Source organism: Pelecanus crispus, chromosome 16 (genome assembly GCF_030463565.1).
Source record: "Pelecanus crispus isolate bPelCri1 chromosome 16, bPelCri1.pri, whole genome shotgun sequence".
In the NCBI taxonomy this organism is placed as follows: Eukaryota; Metazoa; Chordata; class Aves; order Pelecaniformes; family Pelecanidae; genus Pelecanus; species Pelecanus crispus.
The window spans coordinates 3,630,443-3,653,793 of NC_134658.1; the positions used below are offsets into that span (position 1 = coordinate 3,630,443).

Below are 23,351 nucleotides of genomic sequence, written 5' to 3' on the forward strand. Positions count from 1 at the left end.
TTCCTCTCCCCTCCTCCTGCGACCGAGGATTTGCCCACAAATTAAGCCAAGGAAGCGAAGCCCCCCGATCCCATAGGCTGGTTTCCAGCCCTATGCTTGGCAAGTGCAGGGACTGAGCGATGATTTGTGAGACCCTATTCCCATCCTGTCCCCCCCCTACAACCACCCCCTCCTTGGGCTTTGCTGCAGGAAGGACACAAGCCTGACACACCGCAGACCGTTTGCTTACTATGGCAAAGCCCAGGATTTGCAGACGGGAGCTGGTGATTGACAAGTTAACCCCAGTTCCCCAGGGCTGGTTTCACTGGTCCCACTGTTACGGTCCCAGATTCCCCACATACCACGCCGTTGCGGGTCTCTTTATAGCTTCCCATCCCCTTCGCCGAGCAATGAAGCCATTGTGGAGGGGCTGGGGGCTGGCAGGACTGGACATCCTCCCCCTCCCCACCTTCGTGCAATATTTTCTCCCAGTCCTTCTTGCTTGTCCCTCTCCCCTCGATGCCCGCCCCCCAGCACCTCACACGTGTCAGGGGCTGGCCCCATGCCTCCCCGAGGAAGGGCAGGTTAATACCTCTGGGCCAAGGCTCTTGCTTGCCACTCTGCATCCAGCCTCCGGCTCCTCCACAGCCATGGACAGGATTTTCTCTGCCTTGCTGACCTCTTTGCTGCTTCTCCTCCAGAGCTATGGAGTTTGCGGGGCACCTCCACAGCCAAGAGGTAAGAGGGGAGCTCAGCGGTGGGATGCATGGCGTCAGTCCTCTACCTCCTTGCCACCAGCCTGCTCCAGGACTGGGAAGGAGATGAAAGAAAAAGAAAAACCCAACATCAGCCAGGGAAGCAAAGGAGCTTTCTCAAATATTTTCCCAAGGCAGCAAAACCTGGAGAGGTGTTTGCTTGTGCCTGTTGCATTGCTTTAGAGAAATAGTGGGAGATCTGTACAGAGGCACAGCGAAGGTGGCATCAGGTCAGCCCTAGCCCCCAGCCTCAGGGCTTGCTGCTTTTGGCTGGAGGAGGCCCAGGCAGGAGAAGGGCTCTCCTCTACCTTCTCCTCTCTGCAGCTCTGCAGAGGGCTGGTTTTGCTGGGAGCTCGAGGAGAAGCTGGCCAGACACTCCAAGATCTGGTTAACCTCATGGAGCAGGAAGGTCTGGGTCAGGTTGCTGAGGATGGGCCTTCCCTAGGTTTTACTTCATCCATTCTTGAGCAAAATCCTGCTCTGTTTGTCTTTCCAAGTGGAGTGTAGAGCAGCCAGACGGGAGATGAGCTGCCTGCTCTTTGAGGTTGCACGCTCTCTAACTCCGAGTCTGCAATTAGTGTCAGCAAGTACCAGGTAGCGAGGAAGCATCTCTCCTCTGCCAGGGGCAGGGTGCTGCCGGGGGCCCCACCAACCCGGGGAACTCACCGCAGGAGAGGTGGCCAAGGCAAAAATTACTGCTGGGCTTTAGAAATGCTTGAATGATGATGCATAAGGCATATACTTGGGCAGATTGACAGTTGCAAAATAGGCGTGACAGTGACTGCAGTCTTAGCTGTTGCTTATGAAAGGGAGTTTTATGATACACTGACCAGCTTCTCCTTAGCAATTTGGAAAGGGAGAGTTATCTTTGCTGCAGAACCGCTAAGCTCTACCGAAGTCAGGAAACTAAACAGACCAGTCATTGAACTCAGCCCTACTGTGAACAATCGCTATTTCTAAAATAAACACCTTTTAATTCTGAGTTACTAGGCAGGTTTCCTGTTCTTTTAATGAATATGGCAAAGATGCCCTAAGAGATATTTTCTGCTAAATCAGTGTATGAATTTCAGCTATTCCTGAATAACTTCAAGTGTGGACATTTTTAAAAACAGAGGAGGATTTTATTTCTGGTTTAATTCAACTTTAAAATAAACTATTCTGAGTCAAGATGCCACTCAGAACAAGCGTGCCTGACTGTCACCTCCTGGAGATAACAAAAGCCTGTCCTGCAGAGCCTGGCATGTGATCAGACAGGCTGAAATCCCAAAGCTCCCATCTGATATCTCTTTTTTTCTCTTCGTTTCCCTGAAATATACTTCACTCTCATAAAAAAGAGGTTAAAAAAGTTATTTAGGGCAAAATCACAGAGCTTCCATGCAGAAAAGAAAATATACTTCAAAACTTCTATTGGGGGAGAAAAAGCACCCTTTCTTCCTTGGTTTGTCACTAAAACCAGAGGTGATTCATTAGCTACTGTGGCAAAGGGAATCTGTAGTTTATTTCTGCAGGAACTGACTGCAAGAATTTGAGCCTTTCTCTGTACCTTCATTTCTCACCTGTAAAATGGGCATAACCAACCCCTGGTAAAGGGATTTACAGTACAGTAGATGGACTGCCAACTGAGTTTTTCCTTCCTCTGCAATGAATTATGGTAGCAAAGTGAAAGTCACCCACATGGGCAAAGGTTAAATTGCATTTCAGTGGAAACTAGAGCATCTGACAAAGTAACCACTGCCTGCTTCCCTTCTACACACAACATCTTTTAAAGAGACCTTTCCGGGAGCCAGAAGTAAATTCTGCATTAGTGTCTCTCAGGAAACTAACCTGATTATATTCTTTATAGATATATCGCAGGGTATTTATTTTCATCTGTCTGAAAGACTGAAAGCTCCATTAGATTTCACACTGAGGACTAGCTATAATATTTATGTCATAATTTGGAACAGATTTGTTGGCCCAAAAGCTCACATTTAAAAATCTGTCCGCAGAAATCTCCTTTATGATATAACCTATATCGTCCCTCTCTGCGGAAATCAAATATTAACAGAGCACTTGATGCCCCTATAGAGACAGGCTAAATGATAGAAAAAAATTAAAAGAACAGAATGCTATAGATCTGGTGGGGAAAATGGGACAATTCATTTAGAAAATCATAAAAAATACCAGTCCTTTTTATGTTTTGCCACAGTTGAAAATTAGGATGGAAAACAGCATTAAACAGAAATTTAAAAAAAAAAAATCACTCAGCTCTTTGCATTGCTAATGCTTCCTGTTTATACCATTTACTTTTTACAGTGGATATTCATGCCTTACTATGGGGTTGTAGAGATTAACTATCAGTTACATGGTTCTACATCTCGCTATTGTATTCTCCCTCACCAGCTCACAGAAATAAAACAGCGCTGGTCTTCGCTGTGTTACAGTATTTCATTATTAGTGCCACTAGCTGAAAAACACGAGACTGGTTCACGTTATGTTGGTTAGTTAACCTGGGTATCTTGCTTCACAACTGATTCTGAACTGCTGAGTTTCATGCCTGCTTCTGGTCATGCATGACAAAGAGATAATCTCATTAATTAATATCCACATGGATTGCTTATCCATGTCGGAAATGTGATAACTCCTTTTGAGACTGTTTGATGCGGAAGTGCACGCACAGGCTTCATTTGACAGCTTTATTCCTCCCTCCGTGCTGCCGTAAGCAAATTGAGTTTCATGTAGACATTAGGAATAGCCAGGGGTTACAAGTGGGTAACCTTCTCCCACGAGTGCAGTGCTGGTATCTCATCAGCTTGCTCCTTCAGAAGTACGTGTTGTCAGCTGGCAACTGCTTTTCTTGCAGATGCTTTGCTATGAAAGGAAAAAGAACATTTAGAACTATTAGGCTAAAGTGGTCTCACTGGGCCTCTCTGAGACAGGCAGAGAAAGGATTGAAGATGGCGGGTCCTCTAGCCTCAGCTGCTGCTCTAAGAAGACCATCAGCTCCCTCCTAGTATACTTTTCTCTTCTTCTTTCATTTTTCTCCTCCCTCTTTATCCTTTCCAGGCACCCTGTGTAGAACCAAACCCACCGATTTGGTGTTCATCATCGACAGCTCTCGAAGCGTGCGCCCACACGAGTTTGAGAAAGTCAAAGTCTTCATGTCCCGGGTGATCGAGGGGCTGGACGTGGGCCCCAACTCCACCCGGGTGGGTGTGATCAATTATGCCAGTGCTGTCAAGAACGAGTTCTCCCTCAAGACCTACCAAACCAAAGCGGCGCTCCTGCAAGCGGTCCGGAGGATAGAGCCGCTCTCCACTGGGACTATGACTGGCCTGGCTATCCAGTTTGCAATTAGCCGGGCTTTTAGTGACTCAGAAGGGGCCAGGGTGAGGTCTCCCAATTTTAATAAGGTAAGTAGATTATCCGTGTCTCGGACACTCCTTCTTTCAAGTGGCTCATCAGGGAGTGGTTGGAAAAAACAGGAAAGGAGGAAAGGTGATTTTCTCTGTGCTTTGAGTGTGTGGGGGCAAGTGGGGGTTAATTGTCAAAGGTGACACCTTTGGGAGGTGGAAACCTCCCAACTCTTCTTGAAAACAAAGCTCATCTTTCTTTTGTGCAGAGCTGGCCAAAAGTTGTCACAGTAAATTTAATCCAGCTTCACTAGCTGTCTTCTCTGCCTGGAGTGTCTGTCCTTTGGGACGTAGGTTTGCTAGGCATGAACAACGCTCATCTTCCCCAAAATATTGTAATAAAGATGCTTCAGAATCCACCATAGTAAAAGGCAAGGCAACCTTCTGAAAGTTTCCTTTGAAATGGCCCCTTTCAGCTGCAGATATAAAGCAAAGTGCTGCTTCAGCATCCACTGCTTTTCCAGTTTTTCAGAAGCTGGCTATGTTGTCCATTCTGGGTATTCTCTTCAGGTGCACAGACTCTAGCATTTAAGGCTGTGGTAGAAGATCAGCTTAATTCTACACGTGGTTGCAATGGGCATCGCTGCTCGTGACCCATATTTCCTGTCCAGGAAGCTCAGTCTTTAAAAAATGATTCCCCAGATACCTCATTCATTCTCTCTGGATTTGACCATGAATGAAACCAAACCTCAACCCAGTGATCGTCATCAGGAAAACTCTCTTCTGAGCATGTGGAGAATGTATATTATTTACAATATGTGTTTTAGCTAAACATGATGAACACACTTCGTAGGCCCTTGTGTCCCATGCCAGCTCCACCAGCTCTCTGCTACGAGACTGGACCAGAAAAATAAGCAAAGGTGTTAGCAAGCAGCTAAAGCTTTCCACCAGCTGGACAAAAGCCCAGCTGTTGGAGCGAGGAAGCCTGGGATTTTTCTCCTGATTACCACATTTTTGGAACATCAGTCACTTTCCATTTCTCTCGCTGCCAGTAATACTCTAGGGAAGGCAGAGCAGGATATGGAAAAGATGCCCAGGATGGCAAGTCAGAAAAATACTGAAAAGTGAAAAATAGGCACCGGTAAAGATCTGCCAACTCCAAAAATCAGCAACCTGAAGGCTCTGCTGGTCTGGAATTGACAAGATACCCCCTAAAAATGAGGCTGTCACCTACAAGGATGATCTAATTAAATGCCTTGTGTGCCCCCTCACCATGTTGAACTATAAGGGACCTGCAAATATGAATGAATTCACCTTCATACGGTCTTTTATTGCAGGATTCACAGCAGGGAAAATTCTCTGTATCCTTAGCCTAAATCTAGTTTGACACAATAGGAAGAAACCAAGAAGAGTGATAACAGGAGAAAACTAACACTCCAAGAAACTTTCACTAAGTCTCATTGGCAATCAGCTCCAGAGAGAGAAGCTCATCTGATGAGCCATCATGATCGTATCGTTACTCAAGCTTAGGGGTCACCTAGTGCAAAACATAACAACCCAGCTCTCACAGGGGAGCTCCAAGACCTAATTGCAATGGTTTTTATTCAAAAGGAGTAACACTGGTGTGTTTGTCAAATTCTTTGAGGTTCACTGAAAGAAATAATTCCAAAATTGCAAGGCATTATTAATATTATATTGTTATTATTTTTTTGTAAAGAGCTTTAAAAGCATTTAGGTGCAAGACTAATTGTTCTCATTCATTTCACTGAACTACTTCAAAGAGATCAAGTGTGGATTCAGCCTTTAGCTCAAATCTGCCATTTTCTGGAGGTTCAAGCAACTGCTGGTTACAGCCAAGGCGTGTTTTGCTTTTCCCCACTTTCCCAGCAGCAGTAAGTCTGCTGCAGGGTCACAGAAAAGGCAGCCGCGATCCATGCTGCCCATTCCCACTGCTCTCAAAAGGCTTTGGAAAGGACTCATTTCTCAGATTGCTCAGTGCTGCCCAGTTTCTCCGTGGATGACTTCACTGAGGAGCTGTTTCAGATATTGCATGGGAAAGAGATGTTTCCCCCAGTGAAACCGCTCCAGGGGAGCTGGTGGGAAGGTGACAGGTCTCCAGCAGAGCCCTTCTGCCACCTCAGCCTGGCCAGAGCACCCTGTGGTGGAAAAACATGAGCAGAGTGGGAGCTGCAGGTATCCTCTAAGCAGGATCATCCGTAGCCACACACAAAGAGTGCCTTTCTGGCCAGAAGAAAAAAAGTAACAGGAAATGTTTGGTTTTGCTGGGTATTGTTTAGCACAAAACCAGACAGCTGAACTGAAATGAACAAACAAACAAATTATCTGGATGATAATGTCTATTTCTGCTTTTCAGAAATTTTTACTGTGATTGAAGTATAAAAATTGTTTAATAAGAAAGAAAACACAAAAAAATCCCAACAGTTTGAATGCCAGACCACAGAAACATTTCAGTTCTTGAGTACTGATAGGCAAAAAAAGACATTTACTTCTCACCACTTCCAGTACACCCTTGCAAAAAAGCTTATTTCTCATCTCACTCCATTAATTGTTGTTCCAATGTCCAGAAGTGCCAGAAGCTCCAAGCAGGAGAGAGGTTCAGATGTGCTCATCCTGCCTCCCACAGCCTCAGCAGCAGCTGCCCACTGTGCAACAGTAAACGTGGTAGCAATGCAGGAGGGGGTGGACACCGCTCCTTCCCTTGGAGGTGGTCGCTTCTCACGAGAGCTATGATTATAGAATTTGCTTCTGAGATGTGTCTTGTGATTGGACTTCCGTTCAAAGCTCTTGAGCACCTTTACAGATGGATAAGGGTGCATGAAGGGTGCCAGTCAGTGCACAAAGTTTTCTTTCCAAAACCTGGCAGTTGTTGCATGCCTGCACATCAGCAGAAACCGCAGGCAGTGGCTAATTTGCTACTAAGTGGACGCTGGGACCTGACAACTCAAGGTAGCTCTTCCCCAGGCTCCATCCCTTCTACCTTCATCAGTCCAGAAGATTTACTCGGAGAGAAAAACAGTCAGGAGCACCAAGGTGGCTGAAGCTGTTCTCCTCTTCTCGACATTTGTCCTGTGGGCAAAGGAGGGTGGCAGAGGAACAGCAAAGGGAGTTAAGACTGTTCCATGTATCTGCCATCTTCCACATGAGGAGCTCATTACTGGAAGAGAAATTCCATTGTGTCCATGGCATCAGTGATCCTACACTGAGCACAACCATGCCACAGCTCCAGCAACACCCACAGAGCTCTCAGATCGCGGAGCTGGGCAGACATCCTCACCCAATAGACGAAGGAAATCAAGAAGCAGGAAACCTATGGCCGGTTGTTGCACCTAGAATGGTACCTGGGTTATGAATGAAGGATCCTAAAGGAGGGGACTGATTTCCAGTCTTGTTGCATGAAGGCAGCTCCCACTGATTTCACTGGTTTTCTTATTGATTACCTTTCAAATAGAATAAATAATGGGATCTCTTGAGATCCACTTTCCTCTAGGACCGCTACCCAATCCATTCACGGCCCTCAGATATCTCACCATATTTCTTTATTTTCTCCTGTCTTTATCAATTCCCCAATGTCTATTTTAAGATGGTGACCACGTTTAGGTCAGGACTGGGACACAGTCCTGATTTATACAATACAATACTTTCAGTATTAGTCTCTACTCTTTTCCTTAATACAGCCTGACACCTTACATGCAGCATTGATCATTACTGTAGATTGAAGAGACATTTTCACTGAGCTGTCTATGAAAATGCCTGGATCTTTATCTAACTAGTCTCTTCCACACCACGTGCACTATTTTCCTGCTCTTGTCTGCTCTGCAGCTGGGCTGCCAGACGACTCAACTCGACATGCTCTTGCAATCCTGGCAGTTTCCTGTTGTCTCAATACACATAAGAGCTGCTATTTCCTGCTAATATACCAAACAAGCATTTAGTTTAAATATCCGAACACTTAAAAAAAAAATCAGATTTATTTAGTGGCTTACTGCAGTAGCATGGCTAAAGCATCAATATTTCTGTGAACAGTGGTACAAAGAACTCTGAAGCTGCTTTGTCTTCCTGAAACCTTATTTCCTGGACATATAAAAAACTAGAAAAATAGTAGTGGTCTGTTTAATGATTTATATTAGGCATTAAAAAAGGAAAAAAAAAAAAATCACTACAGGCTTTTACCTCTTTCCTTCCACTTTGGATCTGGTAAAATAGACAGAATCACAGAAAGGCTGAGGTTGGAAGGGAACTCTGGAGGTCGTATTGACCAACCCCTCCCTGCTCAAGCAGGGCCACCTAGAGCTGGTTGCCCAGGACCATGTCCAGATGGCTTTTGAATACCTCCAAGGTGGGAGACTCTACAACCACTTGCACTCCTTGGTTCCCTGGTTATTTTTCTACTTTTTTCCATGATGCCTTGAAGTCCAGCAAGCTTTTCCCTTCTGTGACCCTTATGCTGCTCAGGGTGGCCCTGTCATCTGCCTGGGAGGACAAATAGGTCATGCAGTAATTTAGGGAGGCAAAGCTTCCAGAAGCATTGGACATGGTCCTTGCTCCTTCACACAGCAGAAATCCATCAAGACCTTGTGAAAATCTGTGCTATGATTGTCAGCCATGTGGGATACTGGTCAAAGCATCACAAGATCACTCGGTCTTGCTGTGCTCTGTGTGGCAAATGCCACCCAGGACAGGGAAAAGCACTACTTGTTTCTGCAGGAGCTCAGAGTAAAATCTTTTTATACCTTAACAAAACCTGCAGAGGTGCCCAGTTACTTTTATCTTTCTTTAGGAGGAACAACAAATAGATTGTCAAATTGCTGAGAAAATCAATGGCTTATTCAACTTTCTGTCCGATTCCCCTTTCAGTGCTGCTACAACATTCATGTTATGCACTGCATAATGAGCCATAGCTACCTCCTTAGCTGCTGGATTGCCTGCACATGGAAACCCTGAAATATGGACACCTAGGGATGCCCAGGAACACTCTGGTGTCTTAGTTAACCAAGAACAAATTGTGTCATGAGCACATGGGGGATTTTATATGACAGAAGTAACACAAGAAGGATCCGGAAAGACAAGGATTCACAGGAAAATGAAATGTGGTGGTTAAAAGTGAGGAAAAGTTTTGACCTTGAAAAACAAAAGTTTCTGAGTTTCCTTAGGGCAAAACTGGAGCTCCTGTTCACCTATTTGAGGCAGCAAAAGAATTCAGCCTTTCTTAATTCTTCTCACATGGCTACCTGCTGAGGCCAGCAGAAGCCCTACGCTGCAGAGCACTGTCAGCCTCTCCAGGATGCAGCAGTTGCTCCTTTCCCCCAACCTGTCTCTTGCTCTTCACCAAACAAGGCACATACCAGGACTCTCAGCTTTTTAAATGAGACAAGGTCATAACATAGAGAATTACAGAGATCCTGTGACTGCAAATAATTTGGAGGTAGGTTTAAAGCAAAAGGATGTTTTTTTCATGCTGGAACTCACTGCCTCAGGCTGGCAGGGAGGGCAAAGGTCTAGAGGGGGAGTCCTAAGAAAAATCAGAATTTCCTAATTATCAAGATAACTGCATATGATAGCAAGATCACTTTATACTTCTTCTGTTTCTTACACTCTTTCTGTAAGCACCTGGTCCTGGCCACAGTCACAGACAGGTTCCCTGGCTGGGTGGTGCTTGGTCTGACTCACTGTTATGTTCATTTTAGCCACAGGTTCACTGATTAATTCCCGATGCCTGATCCAGACTCTTTGTACCCAGAAGTTTTGTTTTCTCCAACAGCAGGTCAGAAAAAACCTGGGTGCTCTATAGTAGATTTTCACACAGATGCATTACGAAGATCTTTCCCATCACATCCAGATGTGGATGCTGCTACTAGACACCTCCTGGGTCATATCTGGGGCTCAGGCCTATGTGAAGATGCCACCCTGACGTGAAGAACCAAAGGAACAGATTAAACTTAGGGAATCACTTTATTTATAGAGAGAAATGCCAGGAGGACATGCAACACCTCCATCGTGTGACAAACACCGCAAGAAAGATATGCAGCTACTGACAGAAACCTGTTCATAGGGCGGTGTTGCTCGCAGAAGCTGCTTGACGATACATCTTGTTTCCTGACAGGTTGGCTTTTGATGAGCTCTAATTGGCAGCCCCCATCTCAGAGGTGCTGCGAGTACGCAGAAAGCAGAGTTGCTGAGCGGCTGAGGCGAGGGCTCTCTCTCCTGGCAGAAAGCACGATTGCATGGCTGGCTCAGCTCCTTGGCTTGGCTGCTGGGCCAGAAAGAACCCGAGTGCTCCTTTTGGTCAATCTTTGATTTTCATACTCATTCCACTTTACGACACACACTGACATCTGCCGTGGGTGACACTTTTCCTTATTTTGCCCACAAGCAGAAGAGACATACTTGGATTTATTTATTTTTTTCCCTTGGAAGCAGCCAGTTACAGAATTGTGATGCCATGAAGAATTTTTAATTTTGTAGCCCTTAGGAAGTGCAGAAAAACACCTGAACTTACAGACCTGCGCCAGATTGAAAAGCTCTACACTTTTCCTGGTTCACCCATATTTTGCACGGAAGGAAAGCTCTGAATGGGGCAGCAGATTACTTTAGTATTGCGGTATTAATCTAGGGCAGATGACTGCAGCATTCGGCCATCCCTCGGCTGAAGGGTGGGCAGAGGTGGAGGAAGCCACTTCATCTGTGGGGTCATCATCCCATCATCACATCATCACATTGGGGGTGTTAGTAGATAGCCGGCTGAACATGAGCCAGCAGTGTGCCCAGGTGGCCAAGAAGGCCAACAGCATCCTGGCTTGTATCAGGAATGCTGTGGCCAGCAGGAGCAGGGAGGTGATTGTCCCCCTGTACTCGGCGCTGGTGAGGCCGCACCTGGAATACTGTGTCCAGTTTTGGGCCCCTCACTACAAGAAAGACATTGAGGTGCTGGAGCGTGTTCAGAGGCGGGCAACGAAGCTGGTGAAGGGTCTGGAGAACAAGTCTTATGAGGAGCGGCTGAGGGAACTGGGGTTGTTTAGCCTGGAAAAGAGGAGGCTGAGGGGAGACCTTATCGCTCTCTACAACTACCTGAAAGGAGGTTGTAGTGAGGTGGGTGTTGGTCTCTTCTCCCAAGTAGCTAGCGATAGGACAAGAGGAAATGGGCTTAAGCTGCGCCAGGGGAGGTTTAGACTGGAAATTAGGAAAAATTTCTTTACGGAAAGGGTGGTCAGGCATTGGAACAGGCTGCCCAGAGAGGTGGTGGAGTCACCATCCCTGGAGACGTTTAAAAAACGGGTAGATGTGGCACTTCGGGATATGGTTTAGTCTGGTCTACCCTTGATTAGTCTAGAGTGGGCTTGGTAGTGTAGGTTAATGGTTGGACTGGATGATCTTAAAGGTCTTTTCCAACCTAGATGATTCTATGATTCTATGATTCTATTCTATGATCTGCATGGCCAAGGCCCCTTGGGCGCATGGGGCAGGGAACCCCACTCCTGACCTTACCCGAGCTGACTTTTCTCCCGCCTGAGGATGTAAAACAGCCATCACACTGTCTTAACTGAGCAGCTGGTGGGTCTGAGTTTATCTTCAGAAAGATGGAGAGCGTATATGGCATAGAGGAGAATACCAAATACTGCCTTAATGACCTGATGATAGCTCATTCAAACTCACTGTTGCCGCCAGATAGATTTTTTCCCTGCCTTTTTTGTTTGATGTTTCATTACTTCCTATATTACTGAGGGTATTTGCCTGTGATGTGGAGGTTTTTTCTGCTTTGCAGCTCACCTGCTCCTGCTGATTATATTTCTCCATACTGCATTACATCCCAATCATTTGCTTTGGAGGTGACAGTGGTGTCACAATAAAACAGTTGTAAGAAAAAGTGGCAGGAGCAGATGAAAGATGTTCTCTTGGCAAAGAACAAAAATTAAGGTTTTGTGACAATGTCACTTATCAGAAGAGAAATAAAGAGGAAAATGGACCATCCAGGAACAGGAGCAGGACTGTTGGAGGCTTTCTACTCGTTCAGGGTTCCATCTAATCCAGGGTGAAATCTGGTTCCCACTTAAACCAGCTGTCAATTTAATGCTGATATTAGTAGGGGTAGGATTTCACATCTGCTATTTATTGTGGAACAAGGAATCAGAAATCATGGCAGGCACTGACACACATCATGACCTTAGGCAGATCAGTTCCCCTCTCTCTGCTTCAGCTTCTCCATCTATAAAATGGGGGAAAATCTTTATCTCATGATGTTTCTATTACGTTTCCTGAGATTCTTCAAAGTTCCATACTGAGTCAGAGTTGTCCTTAGTGTCAGCTGGGGGTTCAGGAAGATAGTTAGAGTTTGGCTTGAGCATTAGTTTGCATATGAAGAACATAACCTTTACTTTGGTTTCTTTAGGGGCGAGATGCCCCAGTTGTCCCTTAATTAAATCAGTCAGGTCCATGGCAGTTTAACCTTTCCAGTGCAGAAAGAAACAAACCTCACATAAAAAGAATGGCTTGTGTGATCTCAGGAAGAATGCGAAGAGGGGGAGGAAGGGGTGGAATTTCCTTTTTCTTTCTCATTTTAGAAATGTGAAACCTTCTTTACTAACCCATCCTGTTCCACAAGCAATAGTGATATTAACGCCCATTCAAGCATACACCTTGCCTCTGCCCTCCTCTGCGTAGGTGGCGATCGTTGTGACCGATGGACGTCCCCAGGATGGAGTGCAGGATGTGTCAGCAAGGGCCAGAGCAGCTGGCATTGAGATCTTCGCCATCGGCGTTGGCCGGGTGGACATGCACACGCTGCGGCAAATTGCTAGCGAGCCCCTGGATGATCATGTGGACTATGTGGAGAGCTACAGCGTTATAGAGAAGCTGACCCACAAGTTTCAAGAAGCTTTCTGTGGTAAGTCCTTGCCACAACCCTGGGTTCCTAGCCAAGTGGTACAAGTGGCTGTCAGCAAGCTTTTCACGTGGAAGTTGTATGTGATCAGCCTTCATCCATCTGCTTCCTTGTTCCAAGGACTTGGGCCTGCCGGAGCACAAAGCAGTATGGAAGACAGATGCTCTTTGAAGTTGCCTTTCAAGAATTTCAAGTTTTGTTTAGGGAACTTCAGGTTTTAGTTAGAGAAATCTCCAGACTTCATTGGCACAGAAAAGTTTGTAAACAAGACCCATGTACCTTTGAGGCATTGAAAAAGAACCTGGAAAACATGATCTTTATATAGCAAAAATGATTGTCCTTATGTTTAAGCCTCTCTGGGCAGTTCTGAGAATCTGGCTTGTAATTTCCCCCATCAGTATTGTCTTCTGAATTCCCAGCTGAGCAAGGGATGCTTTCACTTCCCTGCTAAAGGCTGAATCGCCTTTGCCTGACTATGCTGTTGTTTTTGCAAGCCTTGTGAGGCAGGAAACTCTCCTGGCTGGTGCAGTACCTGATGCCTTTTTGCATAGCATATAAAAAGAGCCTGACTATCCTACAAACACATATTCACTCCTACGTGAACCGGTGAATGGAGTGAGAAAGCTTTATTACTTTCAAATGTACCCACAAGACTGTAGGAGGTGGTCTATAAATATCCATTTTATATGTCAGCAAGAAAGGCCTGGGGGTTTCGCACGCACATCCTGCCGAAGCACAGACGTGTGGCAACACTTTTTAGAAGGTGCGATACACCACGGTGCCTATGGCAAGGTATTGCAAACACATACACGCAGATGGACCTGTAAAACTCTCCGAAACCAATTTCTTCAGGAGGTGTAAAATTTCATGACTCAACTTCCAGGCTGAAAATGATGGGGGTGAGCAGCTTTTCGTCAAGGAAAATTTCTTCCTTTGTAGGAAGGAGGAAAATTTTGAATATAAAGTGAGTCATGTATTGTAATCAGGTGTCACTGCACCAGAAGCTCATGAGAGAGGGGAACAAATACTACATACCAAAGGGGGGATAGAGAGAAAATTTGAGAAGGCGGAATCCAGGCCATGAATATTTGTGGGAGTTTGTGTTGGCTGCCCTGGAGTCAGGAGTCAGCCAGAGACAGAGAGGCTTGACAACATGTTCTGAAGTTCTGGCATTGCTGTCATTCAAAAAGATAAAGAGAAAAAAAATCCTTTCTGTGCCTTGCTTTTAAAATTTGTAACATACAGATGACAAAGTTCTCCCCATGGTAAAAACCCTCAGAGATGCATCTGAGGGAAGCGCTGTGCTCAGGATTATTATAGCTAACAGAGAATAGCACCACATTAACTGCCAAATGGGCTGTTATCGTGCTATGCAAGCAGCTGCACAAACCGTCCTTGGAGATGTACCCAAACACCACCTGCTATTGCAAAGCACGGTTTGTGGGTACTGACAGCAGGAAGAACTGCGCAGCACTGTCCAAGCTCTTTCCCATAATGCTCAACAAACACACAGGAAAAAGGGAGACCCTTGGTGATCCAGCCACTAGTTAGACTAAAAAGAGCTCTGTAGGCTTCAGAGAACTCAGCCTGAGAGCCCAGCATTACAGCCATCTGCATGGTTAGTAATATTCCTAATTATACGAGCTACATATCTGCTGGAAAGACCTACCAGTGCTGGCACAATATGCATAGATTTGCATTGGGAAGGCCAGAAGAAGTACAAAACACATGCAGAGCAGAACACCAATAACTTGAAATAACAAATAGAAGCCCCTTAACTTTGAAAGACTTTGTGTCACCTCCCATCATTATGACAGAACCAGAAATGCTCACTTTTCTGCACAGATTTCTGTGGTATTTGTAAATGAATTGCTTCAACCAGATCTGTTTACTTTTCAGTTTGTTTTCCATCATCATTGCTGTAGCTGTGACAGTGCTGTCAGTCACTGAATGCTGCTGGCTCAGGCTGCTGCAATTCAGCTTCTGTTTGCTCAGCATCTCAGGAGTCAGATCCAGGTTAAGATCAGCAGGCAGAAATGTTTGTAGAGAGCAAGTCTGGAAGCTGCACGTGTGAGGGTAGCTCTGAAGTGAATTCCAAGTACGTTTGGACATGAATCCCATCCAGGAAAGAAAACTGTACGTGGGGCTGAACTCACTAATCATAATAGCTGGAAAAAATGGGTATTGGCCAGCCCAGATGGTAGGTTGGAAACCAAATCTCAACCAGTAGCTTTGGAGAGTGAAGTATATTGTGATATGCTCAACAGACAGATGGTTTTTGCCCTCAGTACGGAGACTATTTCTAGTCCTGGCTGTGCATTAGAGTCAGGAGACTCATGAAAATTTCTCCTTGCCTCTTGTATCTCAGTCACTATCCAAGAGTAATGACCTCTGCTGCCTTATCTTGCTTGTTATCACTGAGTGTATGGGACAAATATCATGTGGATGGGCCGAGCAGGCTCTGGGTTGAGAAGCCTTGGCATGGTCTCCGATTTTAATCTGCACCTTTACTTGCAGTGGTGTCAGACCTGTGTGCCACTGGAGACCATGACTGTGAGCAGATCTGTATCAGCATCCCAGGAGCGTACAAGTGTGCTTGTAAAGAGGGTTTCACGCTGAACAACGATGGGAAGACCTGCAGTGGTATGTAATGATTTTCATTTGCACTGAGCCGAAATGTGATCTGCAGTGGTACAGTGGGGATAGGATTGAGACAGGATAGACATGTTCTGTTCAGAAAAGGCAGAAAAGGAAACCATGCACTTATAACCAAGAATTATACTGAAAACATTAGTGTGAACTGTTGTTGAGTTTTGATTGATTAAACCTATTTCATTAGTGATAAAATGACACTAGGGTTATATTTTCCTCCATAATTAATTGGGGTCTTAGTTGCTGTCTTCTTTTGCCCTCTTCTCATATTTTGCTTCAGCTTGCAGTGGTGGGTCAGGATCTGCTCTGGATCTTGTTTTCCTGATTGATGGCTCCAAGAGTGTGCGGCCTGAGAACTTTGAGCTGGTGAAGAAATTCATCAACCAAATTGTAGACTCGCTGGAGGTCTCAGACAAACAGGCCCAAGTTGGCCTGGTTCAGTACTCCAGTTCTGTCAGACAGGAGTTCCCACTGGGGCAGTTCAAGAACAAGCAGGACATCAAAGCAGCAGTCAAGAAAATGGCCTACATGGAGAAAGGAACAATGACAGGCCAGGCTCTGAAGTACCTCATTGACAGTTCCTTTTCCGTCATCAATGGAGCTAGGCCTGGAGTCCCCAAGGTGGGCATAGTCTTCACTGATGGACGGTCACAAGATTACATCACTGATGCTGCTAAGAAAGCCAAAGACTTAGGTAGGTCTCCTGAATTCTCAGTGTCTTGTTTCTCCCTTGGACCAGGTACTGCATCTAGTATTAACCTAGGTATGACTCTTTCCCGGGAGATGTCTCTTACTTAGGAAACAGAAACAGGTTACTATAGAATGACTTTGTCAAGATGTTGCCTGACTATCCGTGCACACTCATAAAGACCTTGGAGCAACTTTGGCTGGGGTTCAGATGAACCTTGGTTTGCCAGCAGCCGGTTTTTTGTTCCCACAGCCCCTCTGTGTCTTTGATCTAAGTCTGCTGGAGGTCTCCTGCTGGGCAGGATGGAGTTTCACACGTTTGGTACGGGATGCGTGCTGGTCTAGCATGCTTCACACAAATGTGAAGGAAACTGCAGGGAGAAGCTGAGGATTTGTCTGATGCTGGTAATGAAAGTCAGGTCAGCATCCGTGGCGCTCACAGTGAGGCAAAGATGACCGTCAGAGAGCCCCTTGGAGAGTAACAGGAGTTGTATGGCCAAGTGTGGCTTGGGTGTATCAGCCTTAAGGCCTGGAAAAGAAAAAGAAGGAATAAGACAATAAACAAAGCAGAAACACAGATTAAGGGAGTTGCTGTGAACTCCCTGTCCAAATCCCAGGCACACCCAGACACACTAATAAGAAACTTTCTTCAGCTTCTACTGGAATATTAAAAGTGCACAGTGGCTACATATTTATATTTTTATATGTCTAAACACTGTGAAGTATAAATATCTTGAGATCTGCCCCTTTGCTGACCTGCTGAACAAGTTCCCAGTCTCCTGACATCTCTGCGTTAAATGGATGCAGCCCATGTGAATACGCTCATGAATTGCTAAATCCTTTATTTCCTTTCAACTTCGGTCTTGACCACTAGATGGGACTAAGGGCTAGCACATAATAATAAAGGTCAGATAGGAGCTCATGAAAAGCTGATGTTTACAAAGCAAGTTGACGTATTATGTGGATGTTCAGCTCTTATAAAACAAAAGGTCCTTATAAACAGTATCTATAGAATTTATTCCTCTGCGATGATACAACTTTATGCCTTGTTTCTTCCTTCTCTCTTGTCCCTACACAGAAATCTTCAACATCTTCTCATAAGTAATTTCAGTGGGAAAAATAACAAGATGCTTATAACTAGACTCCAAATGTGTTCTTTGAGTTGAACTTTGAAAAAAACAAATATTGGATACATCTAGAGGTAGAAAGACAAGGCAAAAAGGGGAGGAGGGGAAAGCATTGCCAGTGTCTAGACAAGGACAAGTAGAGACAAATACTTTGAAACAGGGGTTAACTAGTATCACCGTCAAGTCAATGGGAAAACTGCAGTTCATTTCAATAGAAACAGGTTTAAGCCAGAGGTAGCCAATCAATCTCTTGGCTTGAAGCATAGTACCTGGACATATTCTTAACTCAAAGTATGGGTTGCTCTTGACAGACCCTGTAAATTGCAATTTTAGAGGTTCAGCTACAATTTTGCTGAACTACAGGTTTCCATTGCACAGGGGACTTTGCCACTACGTAGGCTGATTAATGGTGGCTGCAGGCTATTTTGAAAACTTCCCCTGTTTTCTTTTGCTGTATTATCACTTCCCTATTAGTCGGATGCATGATCCTGTCAAGGTGTAATGATCATCTGTCCTTTCTTGTATCTCCAAAACATTGTTCTTGTGGTGGTACTGGCCATTGTCTGTTCTAGTAAGCCTTTGCGTGCAAAAAATATTTTGGAACCCTGGTTGACCTGATTGAAATAAATCTATAATAATAGAGGGTAAAGGGGTTCATTTCCCAGTTAACATCTGCAGAGCTGTGTGGAGACCGTGGGTCCAGAAAGTGAGCAAGGATGTACAAACTGACAGGGGGTTGGTACCAGAGCAGCAAGATGCTCCGCAGCTCTCCAGCTGACAGGCTCCCCTTGCTTGCAGGCTTTAGGATGTTTGCTGTGGGAGTTGGCAACGCAGTTGAGGATGAGCTGAGGGAAATTGCTTCAGAACCAGTAGCTGAGCACTACTTCTACACGGCTGACTTCAAAACCATCAGCAAGATCGGGAAAAAGCTGCAAATGAAAATCTGCATTGGTAAGAGTTGGGGATTGGGGAGAGAGGGGATTTAGTCACAGAATTTGAAGACTGGAAGCAGAAGGACAAAAAATGTCCCTTCAAATGGATGTTACAAACAGCTCTCTCTTCTCACTGTACTGAGTTTGCAGGGTACTTGGAAGGATCATGAGACTTCAACATTTTGGGTAGTACCTGAATCACAGCCACCCCTACACCTCATCCATCTCCCCCTCTCACAACTGCCTTCTCTTTCCCTTTTCCTCCCCTTCTTTCCCTTCCTATTCAGTAACGATGAATTCAGGCTGTACCAGGTCCTGCGAATAGCCAAAAGTGACATAAGGAAAGAAGAGTTGTTCTTAAAAGAGAAGCTAAGGCTTGATTTATTTGGCTTAATATGAAGATCATTGCAAAATTGGACATCCGAGTTGAAGGTTGCTAACCACTGGCTGCTCCTACAGCCAAACAGGGACCACAAGGGTGACACATTTCAATTTAAAATAAGTATCTAGTATCTTCCACATGACTCGCAGGTGTCTAAATTTGGGTAATATGAATGCTAAGTTGCCCAGGCTTGGATAGCCTAGTGAAGCAAAGGCTGAGAGGAACTGCCTGGGACACTGGCATGACAAGAGGAGGTAAAGAATAACTTAAAAGTTAAAGAATATTGACCTGTATATAACCCAAGTCTAAAATTATTTAAAAAAGAGAGCTACCTCAGTTATTTTGGATTTTTATTTTGAAGGACTCATGCCTGCTATGAAATATTGGCCCTTTGCAATGTGTCTGCTGGATCAGGCAGATCATAGTGAATCCCAAACATTCAGGCTTCATTTAAGACTGAATACCTTGCAGCACTTCTGAGCCCTACGCTGCCAGGCTCATCAGGAACCTGGCACTCTCTTGTCGAGTCTAGGTGCTCAGGCTCCTTTATCCTGCTAGGCAAATGTTTCCTTCCAGTTCCCAGCAAGACACATTGCACACAGCTCTGATGGGGCTCATTTAGTTCCCAAGAGAGCTCTACCAAGCTCAGTTCTACTTCCAATGAGTGTGTAGACCTGCTCGAGTGCACCATGGCCCACACACTGCAGAGACCTCCACTGCTCTCACGGCATGCGGAGACGCTCCACAGCATCAACAGGATGAAATAATACACATTGCCAAATGTTAATCTCCTTTTCCCCTTTCTTTGCAATTTCTATCATTGTTTTTTGTGTCAAAACCAAGAGATAGCCATGTAAATATTAGTGGGTTAGCAGTAGGTGACTCATCTGTTTTTATCCCTGAGTGTATATCAGAGAGAAAAAGTACCTGGGAAGTTAGAGGCCTCAGGAAAATCAGATTCGGTTCCTTGCTTCACTACAGATGTCCTGGGTCATGCTGGGCAAGTTCCCTGTTCTCCACATTCCTAAAGATGGGACCTTCCTTTCCTCTTGGGGAAGTCTGGGAGGAACAACACCCTCCAGGGTCCTGTGTCTGCAGAGCCTGGTAGCCAGGCTTGCAAGATAGATAGAGACTCTCTTTGCCATGGCTACCTTAAAAAGTAGGAGTCGATCCAAGAACAAGATGATGGGACCTACATGGAAATCCCTGACATATTTTATTTAAATATCTTTCGAGAAGGCAAATATATTTAGACTCCAGCATTCAAAAAAAGTAAAAATAAAGTTCAGAAAAAGTACTTGTTTGCAAAAAAATCACTTAACATTTGAGTTTAAAAAAAAAAAAAAGAAGGAAAGGAAATATTTGTATTTGTTTGATTTCCAGTGCCAGCTTGTATTTATCAACAGATGGCTAGACATCTCTTAATATCCAGCTTTAGTTTATGCATGACTGGTTTAATCCTGTTGCATTTTTGTGCAAGTGATATCCTTTCCCTTAAAAAGTCCTTCTCCTATTTACTCCTTCCATTTGCCAGGCAGTTGAGCTGACTCAGTGTAGTCTTGTAAACATCTCCTTTCTTTTCCCAATCATCTCAGTACCCTTTTTTCCCCCTATTCCAGTTTAAGCTAATTTTTCTTGAGGAACATATGTAAATTATTGACATAGATTAGCAAACTGATTAATGCATGTTGCTCCGCCTGCTCAAGAAATGGAGTGCTGAAGCAAAGCTCAAACAAGTCTTGACTCTCAGATGGTAAGCAGTGCCTCCCAAGTTTTATTTCACAGAAGTTTATGAGTAGCAAACAGTATGGCCCACCATGGTGATGTTATTGGGAAGAAAACTGGCAAACAGAGACTGTTTTGAGCACTGTATTTGGTCAGATTCCAATTTTGGGGGCAAATTTTAAGCAGCAGTAGTAGAGCTTAGTGGGTTTTCAGGAAACTTGGAAATCCAGGAAATAATTTTTTTGCACAGAGCCTGGCCTATATAACAATAAAATGTGAGATTCTCCAGTCATCTTAGGTTAAAGCCAGAAGTGATCAGTCAGATAATTAGGAGGAATGATATTTTGATTTCCTTTATATTTATGATAAAGAAAAAAAGAGTTGCTTTGTTTCACTTGACTCAGTGATTTTGATTTACTCCTTTTTTTTGTGCCACTTAACCCATCTTCTTGATATTCTGATCCACAGAGGAAGATCCATGTGAATGTAAATCTATTGTGAAGTTCCAGACCAAAGTAGAAAACCTCATAAAATCATTGCAGCAGAAATATATCCTTCGGAAGCTGTCTGTGTTCAGAACTCAGGGGGTTGGGTTGTGCTTTCTGGAGGTACCAGTGGGGAAAGTCTACACATGGGAGAAGGAGGTTGGGAAGGTGTTCAGGAAGCTGGGAAAAAAGACACTTGGGTTATAAATGTGTATAACAAGAAGAGTCCCTGCACCAGAGTGCACAGCTACTGGTCTGACACAGAATAAGTAGACCAAAACCAATAGAGAAAAGTAGAATATGTCAAACCACTGCTAGACAGCAATGAGCTGTAGGCATCAACACCTAGGCTGTTTTTGGAAAGATGCTTAAACGCTGCCAGCGTGACTCCTGTGGAAGCATGGGTCATGCACAGGATGATGCTGCTACTTCTGCAGCTGCAGGTCCTGTGAAGCAGGCCAGAATGTGAGGGCTGAGAGCAGCAGTGGCTAGCACTGGACTGTGAGCAGACGAAACCACCGGTGCACGCATGCAGCTGATTCACTCGGTCATTAAAGCTCCATGGATGGGATTCCTTTTATCTGACGGTAAATGCCTACAATGCAAACATCAGTTGGCTGCCTAAATTCCTCTTTCCCAGGTTAAGATCAGCAGGCAGAAATGTTTGTAGAGAGTGAGTCTGAAAGAGGGTCTTCTCTGGCAAACCACCTCTGACTGTATAGTTGGTGGTCTGGATCAAGTCAGATGGGTAAGTCCAACAGTCAGAGGGATAGGTCCCATTTCTCCCAACTGTCTAAACCTCGGTTGTGAGAGCCTGACTCTCATGTAACTGCTCACTGCAGACATCTCCAGTGAGATGAGTTGGATTCCATCCGAACTGAGTTTGTGGGACTGCATTCTGCCATACTGGGTGCTGTCATATTGCACAAAGACCACGAATAAGTGATTGAAAGAGAAACAAGAAAAAGAAAAAAGTTGTGAATAAGATTCAAATGTCTCTCATGGGGAGAGGAATTAGTGAGACCTTGGCGGGGGGTGGGGCTCACACAGGGCTAGGGAGATTTTTCATTACATAAAGAGAGAATATAATTTTAAAAACAATGTTCTAATTTATTCACACATTTCTGTGCTTTGCTATGTCAGTTGCACAGTATATTTTCTACTCTTTAACTCAAATTGAGTGAAATCCATGACTTATGTTATGCAAAAGGTCAGAGTAAATCAGTAGTTCTCACCCAGTGGGTTGCCGCTCCCAGGCACATCATGAAAAGCAATTAGTGAAAAGAGCAGAAAATTGCGACACACTATATAACTCTAAGAAAAGCACTCTGCTCCACTCTTCATGCAACCCACACTGCTCAAGGTCAGGAATTCTCTGTCAATCGCTCAAAACACACTCCAATCATTCTCAGATTTTTTACTCTTCCTTTTATAGTAAATTTATAGGTGTATGTGAGTGTGTGTGCATGCATGAACATTTTCTACCTTCAATAAAAGTTCATCAGCCTGAACAGTTCTGGAAATGCCAGAGTAGATGATGACAGCATTCCTCTGCTACCTGCTCCCAGCAAGGTAGCTCCATTCATTATCTCTTCTGCAAGCCAGGGGAGGACTTGAGCAATGAATCACCAATGTGCACTGTCATTTTTCCCCTTAACTCTTGCTCACTGGAAGCTGTGGCAAAAAGGATCGAAGCCCTGGAGAACAAGATCATCTAAGATCCCAAAATGATATTATTTCCCTCCCTCCTAATGTAACAAAACTAGAACTCCTTCCCTTATAAAGGAAGGCAGCTCAGCCACAGTGCTATGGCCGGCTTGTATTTTTTTAAAGAGTCTAGTCTACCTGCATTTGTTTAAAAGGGAAGTGTAACAGTAGAGCAGACATTGTATAATGGCCAGAGTACCGTATGTGACTGAGAGCTAGACCATGCTAATGTTTGTTGCATCGTATAGAGTGCATATATTAAAAAAACTGAAAAGATTTGGGTTTGATTTAAAGCTTAATATATATATATGTGTGTTAATAAGTACTTGATTACGAGTTCTGTGAATCCTCGCTGTGTTCTTCTGCATCTTTTGTTTCTATGCATGAGATAATTTAATTTAAAAGTCGAAGTGACTTAAAATCAACTCAGATGCTGAGTGTAAAATGTCAAAGCCGCTGATCAGCTTATTATTGTAAGCATGACGCGTTTGTCAGTAAGTAGGTGAGATATAGTAATGATCTCTGAGTGTGCGTTGCAGACAAGATAGGATAGGATGCTGCTGCTAGTTGGGTTTATCTATAGCTGCTGTACAATATAAAAAGAAAAAAAGCTCAGCTTTCCTAGCCAGCGAATGCTCTCACAATGTCTCAGTGAACCAGCACCTGAGCCAGACCTGTTCTGGGTAAGTCCT

General features: G+C 44.5%; 1 protein-coding gene across 1 annotated transcript; it reads left to right on the forward strand.

The window, feature by feature from the left end:
• The first annotated feature begins 629 nt into the window (after positions 1–629).
• Positions 630–22,670, forward strand: MATN1 (matrilin 1). The gene is made up of 8 exons (XM_075722028.1): positions 630–717; positions 3,780–4,126; positions 12,743–12,965; positions 15,480–15,605; positions 15,895–16,308; positions 18,227–18,379; positions 20,936–21,016; positions 22,621–22,670. The coding sequence occupies exons 1-8, from the start codon at positions 630–632 to the stop codon at positions 22,668–22,670; spliced, it is 1,482 nt and encodes a 493-aa protein (XP_075578143.1).
• The last annotated feature ends 681 nt before the right edge of the window (positions 22,671–23,351 follow it).